Source organism: Heterodontus francisci, chromosome 2 (genome assembly GCF_036365525.1).
Source record: "Heterodontus francisci isolate sHetFra1 chromosome 2, sHetFra1.hap1, whole genome shotgun sequence".
Taxonomy (NCBI): domain Eukaryota; kingdom Metazoa; phylum Chordata; class Chondrichthyes; order Heterodontiformes; family Heterodontidae; genus Heterodontus; species Heterodontus francisci.
Window position 1 is genome coordinate 128,759,287 of NC_090372.1, and position 13,217 is coordinate 128,772,503.

Genomic DNA, 13,217 nt, shown 5'->3' on the forward strand with positions numbered 1-13,217 from the left:
CAGATAGGGTGTTAACGGACTGAAGATTGAACAGCAGCAAGTACAGACATGAAAAAAAAACAGTGGTAAGCAAACTGAACAAATTATGAAATAAAATAAACATACAAAAAAAATGTAAAAATGTAAAAAAGAATAAGAAAAAATAACTAAAAATGAAAGTAAAATGGGGAGCCCGTCATGCTCTGAAATTACTGAACTCAATGTTCAGTCCAGCAGGCTGTAGTGTGCCTAATCGGTAAATGAGATGCTGTTCCTCGAGCTTGCGTGATGTTCACTGGAACACTGCAGCAAGCCCATGATAGAGATGTGAGCATGAGAGCGGGGGGGGGGTGTTGAAATGGCAAGCAACCGGAAGCTCAGGGTCCTGCTTGCGGACTGAGCGGAGGTGTTCTGCAAAGCGGTCACCCAATCTGCGTTTGGTCTCCCCAATGTAGAGACCACATTGTGAGCAGCGAATACAGTATACTACATTGAAAGAAGTACAAGTAAATCGCTGCTTCACCTGAAAAGAGTGTTTGGGGCCTGGGATAGTGAGGAGAGAGGAGGTAAATGGGCAGGTATAACACCTCCTGCGATTGCAGGGGAAGGTGCCATGGAAGGGGACGAGGTGCTGGGGGTAATGGAGGAGTGGACCAGGGTGTCGTGGAGGGAACGATCCCTTCGGAATGCTGACAGGGGAAGGGAGGGGAAGATGCGTTTGGTAGTGGCATCATACTGAAGGTGGTGGAAATGGCGGAGGATGATCCTTTGGATATGGAGGCTGATGGGGTGAAAAGTGAGGACAAGGGGAACCCTGTCACGGTTCTGGGAGGGAGAGGAAGGGGTGAGGGCAGAGGTGTGGGAAATGGGTCGGACACGGTTGAGGGCCCTGTCAACAACAGTGGGGGAATCCTCGGTTGAGGAAAAAGGAAGACATATCAGAAGCACCGTCATGGAAGGTAGCATCATCAGAGCAGATGCGTCGGAGAAGGAGAAACTGGCAGAATGGAATGGAGTCCTTACAGGAGGCAGGGTGTGAAGAAGTGGAGTCGAGGTAGCTGTGGGAGCTGGTGGGCTTATAATGGATATTAGTAGACAACCTATCCCCAGAGATGGAGACAGAAAAGTCGAGGAAGGGAAGGGAAGTGTCTGAGATGGACCATGTAAAGGTGAGAGAAGGGTGGAAATTGGAAGCAAAGTTGATAAAGTTTTCCAGTTCGGGGCGGGAGCAGGAAACGGCACCGATACAGTCATCAATGTACCGGAAAAAGAGTTGGGGGAGGGGGCCTGAGTAGGACTGGAACAAAGAATGCTCGACATATCCCACAAAAAGACAGGCATAACTCGGACCCATGCGGGTACCCATAGCAACACCTTTGACTTGAAGGAAGTGAATGGAGTTGAAGGAGACGTTGTTCAATGTGAGAACAAGTTCAGCCAGGCAGAGGAGGGTGTTGGTGGATGGGGACTGGCTGGGCCTCTGTTCAAGGAAGAAGTGGAGAGCCCTCAAACTGTCCTGGTGGGGGATGTAGGTGTAGAGAGATTGGACATCCATAGTGAAGAGGAGGCGGTTGGGGCCAGGAAACTGGAAATTGTCAAAATGATGTAGGGCGTCAGAAGAGTCACAGATGTAGGTGGGAAGAGACTGGACCAGCGGAGAAAAGATATATAATTAGATCCGCCGGAAGCAGCCCCGAGATGTACGAACAAAGGACCAATAAGTGACAATATAAATTTTCAGGTTTGGTACACAACAGACAGACTGCTGTAAATAATGAGGAACAAAGAATTGAGGGCACAGCCCAAAAAAAGAGGCATCATACTGTGGAAGTATGTGGAGGTTGACCAAATGAGAAAGATCTTTTTAAAGATCGGTTTCATTTATTCCAGGTTTTATAAGGAGAGATATAAGCTCCCTGCTCAAATTTACTGTTGCAAGTTAATAGCAGCATGTGATGGAATTTCTCTCTCCTGTTGGTGAAGTTATCCCATTCATGATAGGGGTCAGTTCCACTAGCAGCAGGGGTGAAAAATGGAAACATTCAGTCACAGCTAGCTCACCTTTCAAACCGTTTCTTTGCACTTATACTAATCTAATGGATTTCTTTTGGCTATGCTATTGGGTCCACTCTGGTCTGGAGTGCAGTTGTGTTATATAGCTACTAACCTGTTCTGTGGTTTTAAGGTCACTGCTCTAAATAAGCAAAATGTAATTTGGCATGGTTAAAAAAAAAAATCACTTTTTTCAAAAAGTATATAAAGCCATATCAGAAACTCATCACTCAAAGTGATGGATGGCAGTCCTATTCTTCCTAATGCAGGTGAAACCCTCTGTCCGGAAATGAGGCAGGTCGAGCAACAACAGGGGAAACTCAAGATGGCATTCTAATTTAGCTCTGCAACATAACGTTTGGGTTATCTGTCGAGAAAGCAGACTTTCAAGGCTAAGTGACATTACCAGCTGGAAAATGGCAGAACTGCCCGAAAACTTTCAACCTTTTCCTTTCCCAGTAAATGGAACATATAACAAATCCAATATTGATCATTTGGAATAACAAGCTTACCCTTGCATTGTGCAACTCCACACCATAAAATTCAAGGGTTTTTGCTCTATTTAAATAACCAAGTTCTGCTTCAGATTGTTTAAGATCTCTAGAAAATAATAAATTAAAATATGAGGTTACCATGGGGAAAAATATAAAAAGATTACATAGTAGTTTAAAACAAAAATCACAGACATTTATTTGTAGCACAAAATTAATTGGACTGTGTCAAAGATTTATATACACAACTTTGTGTTACATAGGTTATTGATCTAGGGTCTAGGCTGAAAACAGGCCTCAGCAGCACAGGAGAAACATCTTTCAAAATTATTTTGCCAAGTTTCAACTTATTCACTACTAAACACAATATGATGAGATCATATCGAAACAGTTACTGGTCCTAGGAAGACAGTAAGTGGTGGTTTTAGCATCACCGTAACAGCTGTACAGGATAAAATGGATGCAAAGCAAAATGACATTGCAACTGTATTATATAATGAATGAGTTGCCATTGCATAAAATTCTTAAGTATTACAAATAAAGAAAACTAAATTAGAAAATAATTAGTTTATATAAAATGTAAAATTTGTTATTTTATTCCAGTCCCTTAATGAAAATTATTTGGTTTTACCTGTGTTGTTTATGCAAAGACATCACATTTGTTTGAAACTCTTGGTTTTTATCAGGTAGAAAGTGAAAGTTTTCTACATAGCCAGGATGATGCTCAGAAGGATTGTATTCACCAAGCTCAGCTGTAAGATTTAATTCAATTCACATTTTAATAGTTACTATTTCATTGCCCTGCTCACTTTTTAAGCAAAATGGCCAAAGTTTTCTTGGCATATTTCATTCATCTTAAGGGACTACCATCAGCATTATAAGTGGAAAATCAAGGCCCATCATATTTTTACAGTTTTTTCAATTTAAATAATATTTCTGCTTTATGAACTTTATTCTCTAAATTACATCATTTTGTATTAAATGGAAAATTATATTTAGTTTCTCCAGATAAAATCAAATTCACCAAAACATTTCTGTTGATTTCATTATTCTATGCAACTATGAGGTTCTTCTGAATTAAACAGAACTTTTCTTAATACTTCAAAATGTACCACAGCAATCCCTATCCACATAGAGTCTTGCATAATATCGACAATCTATTAATCTCACTTGATAATACTGCAATATGCTTTCAAAGTTGTATGTTAAAAATAACCAGAAATAATGTGTAGTTGAAAGAGTTTCATACTTTGACAGACATACTCCAGCCAGATAAGAAAATGTAACTAGATTTGTTGGTAATATTCTCAGATCTGCTAAATAGTCAGCTTTTCCTTGGTCATACAAAAACACTTGCAAACTAAATCACGTGACGATCTCTACAGCAGGCACTGCCACTAAGCGTACTTCACCAAAATATTGTGCTCCATTGGGCACTTAATTTGTTAACACTTTGCAATCTCACTTTGTATCTCTAATTGGCATGAAGGTGATAGGAAGGAACTGGCACAACATGTGACAGTCATGTTGGGTTCTTATGCTCACTTTCTCATACATTTCAACAAATCACACTTTTGTGAATTATTTCTGGCTTGTCTAGCACTGCGGAATAGATTTCCACCCATTAATAGTCAATGGACAGAAAATCTAACATATCAACCATTGGAATAACCTTAAAAAATTATTTTCCTTGATTTACCATTGCAGCCCCTGCTTTCACTTCCACCTGTGCTTGCGTAGTTCATGGTTTGTCTAACAGAAGATTCCAGACCTCAATCTTTCCTTTGCATTATAAATTTATATTTTAGTTCCATCATCTCAATATCTCATCACATCTAGCATTCTTAACTGTCTGAAACACAGTTATTGAAACTTCTAACAAAGTATCAACTACTGCATTTCTGCACCTCCGGAAACTGTTCCTTGCAGTCCGGGCCAAAACTCTCATGTAACTTTTTCTTTTATCTCACGGTTGATGGTTCTCCTGAAGAGAAAGCTGATTTTTTTTGGTCCAATTCTAGCCTCTATGATTATGATAAAGAATCTCTTTTCATTATTCCACTTCATTATTTCACTATTTAGACTGTCCATTTATCCCATCGGGTTTATCAAACCCTCTATTTTCCAGATATTAATAAAATTTCTGGTCCTGATATTACCCCCCGTCATAGTCCTGAAAACATGTGTCCCCAAACGGACCTTGTCCCAAGATGTTTCCCCAAACGCTCTTACTCCAGTCCAACATTTCCTTGCTTCTGAGATTTGTTCTCTTTTATCCTATTCCTAAGAAAGGTGATTTATTTTACCCTTTAAGTTACTGCTCTAACATTGGTACTTTCTAAAGTTATGTAAACTGCTATTAACTCCCTTATCCATGCCCTTAAAAGTTTTGGCTAAATCCACAATCCCCAGTATTTTTCACAGCATTGTCATTGCACTGATGATCTGCCTACTTGTGTTACCCACCTTTAGAACTCTGCAAAACACTTTGGTCAATAGAGTCATAGACTCGACTCGAGGGGCCTACTCGTGCTCCTAATTCGTATGTTGGTATGTCACTATGGCATTAGTGAGAAAGCATCTGGCCTCAGAAGATCATGAAATAGAATCAGTATGAGTGGAAATAAGGAAAAGCAAGAATCAGAAAACACTGGTGGGAGTAATTTATAGACCCCCTAACAGTAGTTATACCGTTGGACAGAGCATTAAGCAAGAAATTACTGGAGCTTGTAACAAAGGCAATGTAATAATTGTGGGGGTCTTTAATCTTCATATAGACCGGGACAATGAACTTGGTGGTCTAGAAAACGAATTTATAGAATGTTTTCAGGACAGTTTCTTGCAGCAATACGTTGTGGAACTGACTAGGGATAAAGCTATCTTAGATCTAGTATTGTGTAATGAAGCAGGGTTAATTAGCAATACCATAGTAAAAGATCCACTGGGAAATAGTGATCATAATACCATTGAATTCCATGTCAAGTTTGAAAGTGGCACGTTCCAATCGCAAACAAAAATCTTAAACTTAAACAAAAACAATTGCAAAGGCATGAGGGGAAAACTGGCTAGTGGTAAATAGACGAAAAGGTATGGCAGCAAATGAACAGTGAGAAACCTTTAAGGAAACAATTCAAAATGTTCAACAAAAATACATTCCTTTGAAAAACAAAAACTCAGCCAGAAACACCTCAGGAAGTTAAGGTATGTATTAGATTTAAAGAAGAGGCTTACAATGTTGCAAAAAAGAGAAGTCTGAGGATTGGGAGTGTTTTCAAAACCAGAAAAGAGCCACCAAAAAGTTGATAAAAAAAGGAAAAATAGAATGAGAGTAAACTAGTCAGTAACACAGATTGTAAGAGCTTTTATAGGTATATCAAAAGAGAGTAGCTAAAGTAAACATTGGTCCCTCAGAAGCAGAGACAGGAGAAATCATCAAAGGGAATGAGGAAATGGCAGAGGCATTGAACAAGTATTTTGTGTCTGTCTTCACAGTAGAAGACACAAGTTCCATACCAGAAATAGACAGTAACCTAGGGGCTAAAAAGTGAGGAAATTAAGGAAATTCATATCAGCAGGGAAAAAGTATTGGAGAAACTTAAGGAACTAAAATCTGACAAATTTCCAGGGACCTGATGGCCTAAACTGTTGGGTTCTAAAAGAGATAGCTGCAGAGTTAGTGGATGCGCCATGATTTTCCAAAATTCCTTAGATTTGAGAACGATCCCATCAGATTGGAAGTTGGCAAATGTTACATCGCTTTTCAAGAAAGGAGGGTGAGAGAAAACAGGGAACTACAAGCCAGTTAATCTATCAGTCGTCGGGAAAATGCTGGAATCTATTATTAAGAACGTCTTAACAATGCACTTAGAAAAGCACAGTATGATTAGAACAAGTCAACATGGTTTTACTAAAGGGAAATCCTGTTTGACAAATTTATTAGAGTTTTTTGAGGTTGTAACTAGTAGGGTAGTTAAAGGGGAACCAGTAGATGTAGTATTCCTTGATTTCCAAAAGACATTCAATAAGGTGCCACACAAAAGGTTAACAGGCAAGATAAGGGCTCATGGAGTTGGGGATAATATATTAACATGGATAGACGGTTGGTTATCAGACAGGAAGCAACGATAAATGGGGCATTTTCAAGTTGGCAGGGAGTACATAGTGGAGTGCCGCAAGGATCAGAGCTCGGGCCTCAGCTATTTACAATCTATATTAATGACTTAGATGAAGAGTCAGATAGTAATATATTTAAGTTTGCTGATGACAGAAAGATAGGTGGAAAGGTAAGCTGTGGGAAGGACACAGAGAGGCTGCAAATAGATACAGACAGGTTAAGTGAGTGGGCAGCAAGATGGCAGACTGAGTATAATGTAGGGAAGTGTGAAGTTATTCACTTTGGTGGTAAGAATAGAAAAGCAGAATTTTTTTTTTAGAAAGGTGTGAAACTTGTAAGTGTTGATGTTCAAAGAGACTTGAGTGTGCTTGTACAAGAAACACAGATAGTTAACATGCAGGTACAGCAAGCAATTAGGAAGGCAAATGGCATGTTGGCATTTATTGCAAGGCGATTGGAGCACAGGAATAAGGAAGTATTCCTACAATTGTACAGGGTTTTGGTGAGACCACATCTGGAATCCGGTGTGCAGTTTTAGTCTCCACATTTCAGAAAGTATATACTTGCACTGGAGGCAGTATGGCAAAAGTACACTAGATTGGTCCCTGGAATAAGGAGGTTGTTCTATCATGAGGGGCTAAGTAAATTGGGTCTGTATTCTCTGGAGTTTAGAAGAATGAGAAGTGATCTCATTGAAACATATAAGATTTTAAAGGGGCTGGATAGGGTAGACACAGAGATTATTTCTGCTGATCGGGGAATCTAAAACACGGGGGCACGATCTCAGGATAAGAAGCCGATCATTTAGAACTGAGATGAGGAGAAATTACTTCACTCAAAGGGTTGTGATTCTTTGGAATTCTCTACCCCAGAGGGTTGTGGATGTTCCATTGTTGAATACATTTAAGGCTGGGATAAAGTGATTTTTGGTCTCTCAGGGAATCAAGGGATATGGCGAGCGGGTGGGCAAGTGGAGTTGAATCCTATGATCAGCCATAATCATTCTGAATGTTTCATCAGGCTCGATGGGCCATAAGGTCTACTCTTGCTCCTATCTCTTGTGCTCGTGTCACTTATGGCACAGAAAGTGGCCATTCGGCCCATTGAGTCCATGCTGGCTCTCTGCCGAGCAATCCAGTCAGTCCCACTCCCCCGTGCTAGCCCCATAGCCCTGCAAGTTTATTTCCTTCAAGTGCCTATCCAATTTCCTTCTGAAATCATTGATCGTCTCCAATTCCACCATCCTTGTGAGCAGTGAGTTCCAGGTCATGACCACTTGCTGCGTAAAAAAATTCTACCTCCCATTCCCCCTGCATCTCTTGCCCAAAACCTTTAATTGTGTCCCCTAGTCCTTGTACAATCAGTTAATGAGAACATTTTTTCCTTGTCTACCTTATCCAAGCCTGCCATAACCTTGTACAACTCTAACAAATCTCCCCTAAATCTCCTTTGCCCCAGCTTTTCCATATGCTTTGCTAACCCCTCTCTCAATATGTCCTACCACCTTCAAAGATCGATGCATATGCACCACCAGGTCCCTCTATTCCTGCACACTCTTTAGAACTGTGCCATTAAGTCTATATTGCCTCAGCCTATCTCTTCTGCCTAAATGCATCATCTCATACTTGCCTGTATTAAATTCCATCTGCCATTTGTCTGCCTATTCTGCTAGCCAACCTATGTCCTGTCGCAAGCCATTCTTATCATCTTCACCATTTGCCACTCCTCCAAGTTTGGTATAGTTGGCAAATTTTGGAATTTTACTCTGAATTCCAAGGTCCAAGTCATTTATATATAGCAAAACAATGGTCCTAGCAGTGACCTTTGGTGAATACCACTGTCTATCATCATCCAGTCTGAATAATAACTATTTACCACACCTCGCTGTTTTCTGTCCTTAAGCCAATTTTTATCCAACTGAACACTGACCCTCCTATTCCATGAGCCTCAATTTTGTTAACCAGCCTTTTATGTGGTACCTTATCATATGCTTTCTTAAAATCCAGATAGACAACATCCACTGCATTCCCTTCATCAGCCTTCACTCCAGACCAGGTGACATATCTACCCTAAGCTTAGTCATCCTTTCCAGTACCTCCTCCCTCTCAATTTTTGCCCTTCCATTGCCTCTACTCTCTCCACTTCTACTGATAATATGTCAGCATCCTCTTCCTGCAAAGTACTCTAAGTATTCTAGCTTTGCCTTTCGCCTTTAAGCATATATTACCTTCTTTGTTCCTAATAAGCCCCACTCCACCCTTTACTACCAGTTTACTTTTTACATGCCGGTAGAAGATTCTTGGGTTCCCTTTTATGTTGACTGCCATTCCATTCTCATATTCTCTCTCTGCCAGTCTTATTTTCCTCTTCATCTCCCTTCTCAACTTATTGTATTTGGCCTCGTTCTCACTTGAATTCACCTGACATGCATCATGCACCCTCTTTTTTATTTCTTCATAATCTCCATCTTCCTCATCATTCAAGGAGTCCTGCTTTTGGTTCCCCTACCTTTCGTGGCATTGCATTAGGGCTTTGTTTTTTCATAGGATCTTCTACCATGCACTTCTAAGTTACTATTAATCTCCCATCAACATTATGTTCATGGCTATCCAGCTTCCTGTCATCACTATCTGTGATGCAGTTGATGGCTCATTTTCTGATGCTTTTGAATTAACTGAAAAGATTCTCCAGAGCGTTTTCTCTCTCCCTCTGTTTCTTATTCATATCAGTGAACATTTCCAATCATCTGATCATATCCACATTTTAACTGATAAAATGTTGAATGTAAAATAAAATTATGTTTTGATATATTGCTCAAAGACCTGATTTTGGTTGACATCAGCAACGCTTTGGGAATCTGTCAATACAATACAGAGAATTAAGAGGTGTGAACAGCCGATTGAAACTGCCTGAAGACCTGACTATAGCTGAAATCAGCAGAGCCTTTTAAGTGGGTCAGTACAAGGTAAGTATTTGCATGATACAGGCAGTTGCCCATGCTAAATGTGGACTGTTTAAGTGATGAGGCTGATACAGATTTGAAACTTCAAGTGAAGTTCAAGGAAGATCTTGGAAAAATAACTAAAGCATGCTTATGGAAACATTATCAGAACAGCACACTATTTATATAAATAAATCAAAACCAAAACTTTTCACTAAATTGCATTGAAGCTATTGAAAAATAAAACTGAGAATGTTACATGCTGTAATTTGTAATTTCACCACTTACACTGGACAGCATAGGAAGCAAGTAAGACTGCTTTATTGTGAGGACAAGGTAACCTGGAAAACATACAAACTTGGAGATTATATTGTCAGAATAATATGATCCAAGATTAATCCAAAATGCATCACACATACATTTGCATAAGACACTAAAAAAGTTGAAAATAGATTAAGTACTTTTCACCTTCAAATTAATAGTTGCAGTGCTACAAACAAATCTTCTACAATATCCTTTAGTACCTGCACGTATTCTAATTTTGACACAAATGAAAATACAATTCCAGGACTTTGCACACAGGTTTCTTTATAAGCTGTTAACCAATGAAAGGTTCAGAAAATCATTCAACAGCATTTACTTAAACAAAAGAAACAACATAAACTGCATCTTTCAGTCATCCAATCAAGCGCCAGGCCACCTGGGAGTTGAAGGGATTGTAAGCTCCAAGATGGCACAGTAACAGAGAATGTAGAAATCTTACTCCTTCTCAGGTTCAGCACCCTACATCCATGACTTCTGGGCCAGCACTCTTAGTCTTACTACAAGGGAACACGTACTTAACTAAGGATTGGAATAAGCAAAGTATTGCTGCAACCAACTAGCTGAATCAAAGCTCTGGCTACAAGGTTCTGCCACCTAGTATTTGTACCATAAGTGATTTTGAAATTATCTGGGAAGCAGGGAACCTCAGAATAAAGCCTGGCTACCCGACTTGAACCTGACTAGACCCGACTACATGTGTCAGGTTCGGGTCGAGTCGAAATTCCGAGTCCAGCATTCGGGCTAGGGTCGGGTTGGTCTGGACACTGCTTCCGGGAAGTCACGGGATCAGGCTTACCCATGGTTCCCCACAACTCCAGCTGCAGGAATAGCCTGCTGCCGGAAAAGATGAAGGAGATTTGTGTTGGATCGGGTTGGGCGCGAAAAAAAATTAAAGGGCTCGGGCCTGGGTCAGGTTGGGCCCGGGTCGGTTTTTAATTTTATACCCGAGCCAGACTTTACCTCAGAATTGCAAACACCACGGGCTGAATTTTAAAGCCCCTCCGCCATTAGAACAGTGGCGGTGGGGGGGGGGGCAATGAAGAATGGTACAGTGGAGGCCCGCCACCGACCCCAACGGCAGCAGGCCCCATACTGATCTCTGCGGCGGCAGCAGCGAAGCCTCACAGCGGCCGCCCCGCCGTTCAGCTACGGGACCCGCGTTAAAATATGTAAATGCCTATTTACCATTTGTCCTGCAACCATCTTCATTCTTGCAGCCGACAATACCACGCCTTCGAATCCCCGTTTGGGGAAATGTGGTGCAACACCTGTGGGGAGGAGGTTTTTTTCTCTGTGCAGGAGTGGGGGGAGCGGGGTTACAAGGCCTCGGATTGGTCGGGGGGGGGGGGGGTGTAATGGGAAGGGATACAGGACAAAGGCGGCAAACTTTTGGGGGGCGGGGGGCGGGTCAAAGTTTCAATATTGGAATTCCGGGGGCGGTGGGGGGGGGGGGGGTGGTGGGAGGCCAGGAATGTTGTGATATGCCTTTGTGGGGGAGGGGGTGGAGAATGCATGGAAAGATAAACGCAATTAATTTTACAATACTTTCCGTTACCTGGCCCTTTAAATTTTAAATCTTCATTAAGGGCTGTAAGCCCTTTAAAAATGGCACCGCGCCTGCATATTACATAACATAAGAAATAGCAGCAGGAGTAGGCCATTTGGTCCCTCATGCCTGCCCTACCATTCAATAAGATCATGGCTGACCTGCCCCAGACCTCAACTCCTCTTTCGTACCAGCTCCTCATACCCCTCAACTCCCCGATATTTCAAAAATCTATCTTCTTCCTCTTTAAATACTTTCAGTGATCTAGCCTCCACAACTCTCTGGGGCAGAAACTTCCAGACATTCACTGTCCTCAGAGAAGAAATTTCTTCGCATCTCAGTTTTAAATGAGTGTCCTCTTATTCTGTAACTATGTCCCCTAGTTTGAGATTCCCCCACTAGTGGAAACATGTTCTCAACTTCTACTCTGTCAAGTCCCCTGAGAATCCTGTACGTTTCAATAAGATCACCCCTCATTCTTCTAAACTCTAATGAATAAAGGCCTAACCTGTTTAGCCGTTCTTGATAAGTCAACCCCTTCATCCAAGGAATCGGCCTAGTGAATCTCTTTTGAACTGCCTCCGATGCCAGCATATCCTTTCTTAAATAATGGGGACCAAAACTGTATGCAGTACTCCAGGTGTGGTCTCACCAACACCCTGTACAGTTGTAACAAGACTTCCCTATTTTTAAACTTCAACTCCCTAGCAATAAAGGCCAAAATTCCATTTGCCTTCTTAATTACTTGCTGCACCTGCATGCTAACTTTTTGTATTTCATGCACAAGAACACCCAGATCCCCCTGTGCTGCACTTTTTTGGAGTCTCTCTCCATTTAACTAATAGTCTGCCTTTTGATTCTTCCTACCAAAGTGCATGACCTCACACTTTCCTACATTAAACTCTATCTGCCAAGTTTTTGCCCACTCACTCAACCTATCTATCTCCCCTTGCAGATTCCTTATGTCCTCATCACAACATGCCCTCCAACCTATTTTTGTATTGTCAGCAAATTTGGATATATTACACTCTGCCCCCTCCTCCAAGTCATTAATATAGTTAGTAAATAATTGAGGCCCTAGGACTGATCCTTGCAGCACTCCACTAGTTACATCTTTCCAACCTGAAAAAGACCCATTAATCTCGACTCTCTGTCTTCTGTGAGTTAACCAATTCTCAATCCATGCTAATACATTACCCCCAATACCGTGAGCAATAATCGTGTGCAATAATCTTTAATGTGGCATCTTATCGAATGCCTTCTGGAAATCCAAATACACTACATCTACCGGTTCCCCTTCATCAACTCTGCTTGTTATATCCTCAAAGAACTCGAGCAAATTGTCAAACATGATTTCCCTTTCACAAAACCATGTTGACTCTGTTTGATTGCATTAAGCTTTTCTAAATGGCTTGCTATTTCTTCCTTAATAATGGACTCTAGCATTTTCCCAACAACCGATGTTAGGCTGACTGGCCTATAGTTTTCTGCCTTTTGTCTCCCTCCCTTCTTGAACAGGGGCGTCACATTAGCAGTTTTCCAATCCGCTGGGACCCTCCCGGAGTCCAGTGAGCTCTGGAATATTTCGACTAACGCCTCCACTATCTCTGCAGCCACTTCCTTTAAAACCCTTGGACGCAGGCTATCAGGTCCTGGCGACTTGTGTGCCTTTAGTCCCATTAGTTTGTCAAATACTTTGTCCTTCGTGATAGAGACTGTTACAAGATCTTTCCTCCCATTAGCTCCTTGCTTATCTGATATCCATGGGAT

At 41.2% G+C, this 13,217-nt stretch overlaps 1 protein-coding gene across 9 annotated transcripts in view; it reads right to left on the bottom strand.

Moving 5' to 3' along the window:
- LOC137346782 (tyrosine-protein phosphatase non-receptor type 3-like) overlaps positions 1-13,217 on the bottom strand; it is a 360,471-nt gene that overhangs the window by 194,150 nt on the left and 153,104 nt on the right. For all 9 annotated transcript variants that reach the window (XM_068010672.1, XM_068010633.1, XM_068010662.1 and 6 more), the window contains 3 exons: positions 9,866-9,918; positions 3,154-3,274; positions 2,544-2,631 (listed from right to left, as the gene is read on the bottom strand). In XM_068010672.1, the coding sequence (XP_067866773.1) occupies positions 2,544-2,631; positions 3,154-3,274; positions 9,866-9,918 (262 nt within the window). The remainder of the gene's footprint in view (positions 1-2,543; positions 2,632-3,153; positions 3,275-9,865; positions 9,919-13,217) is intronic.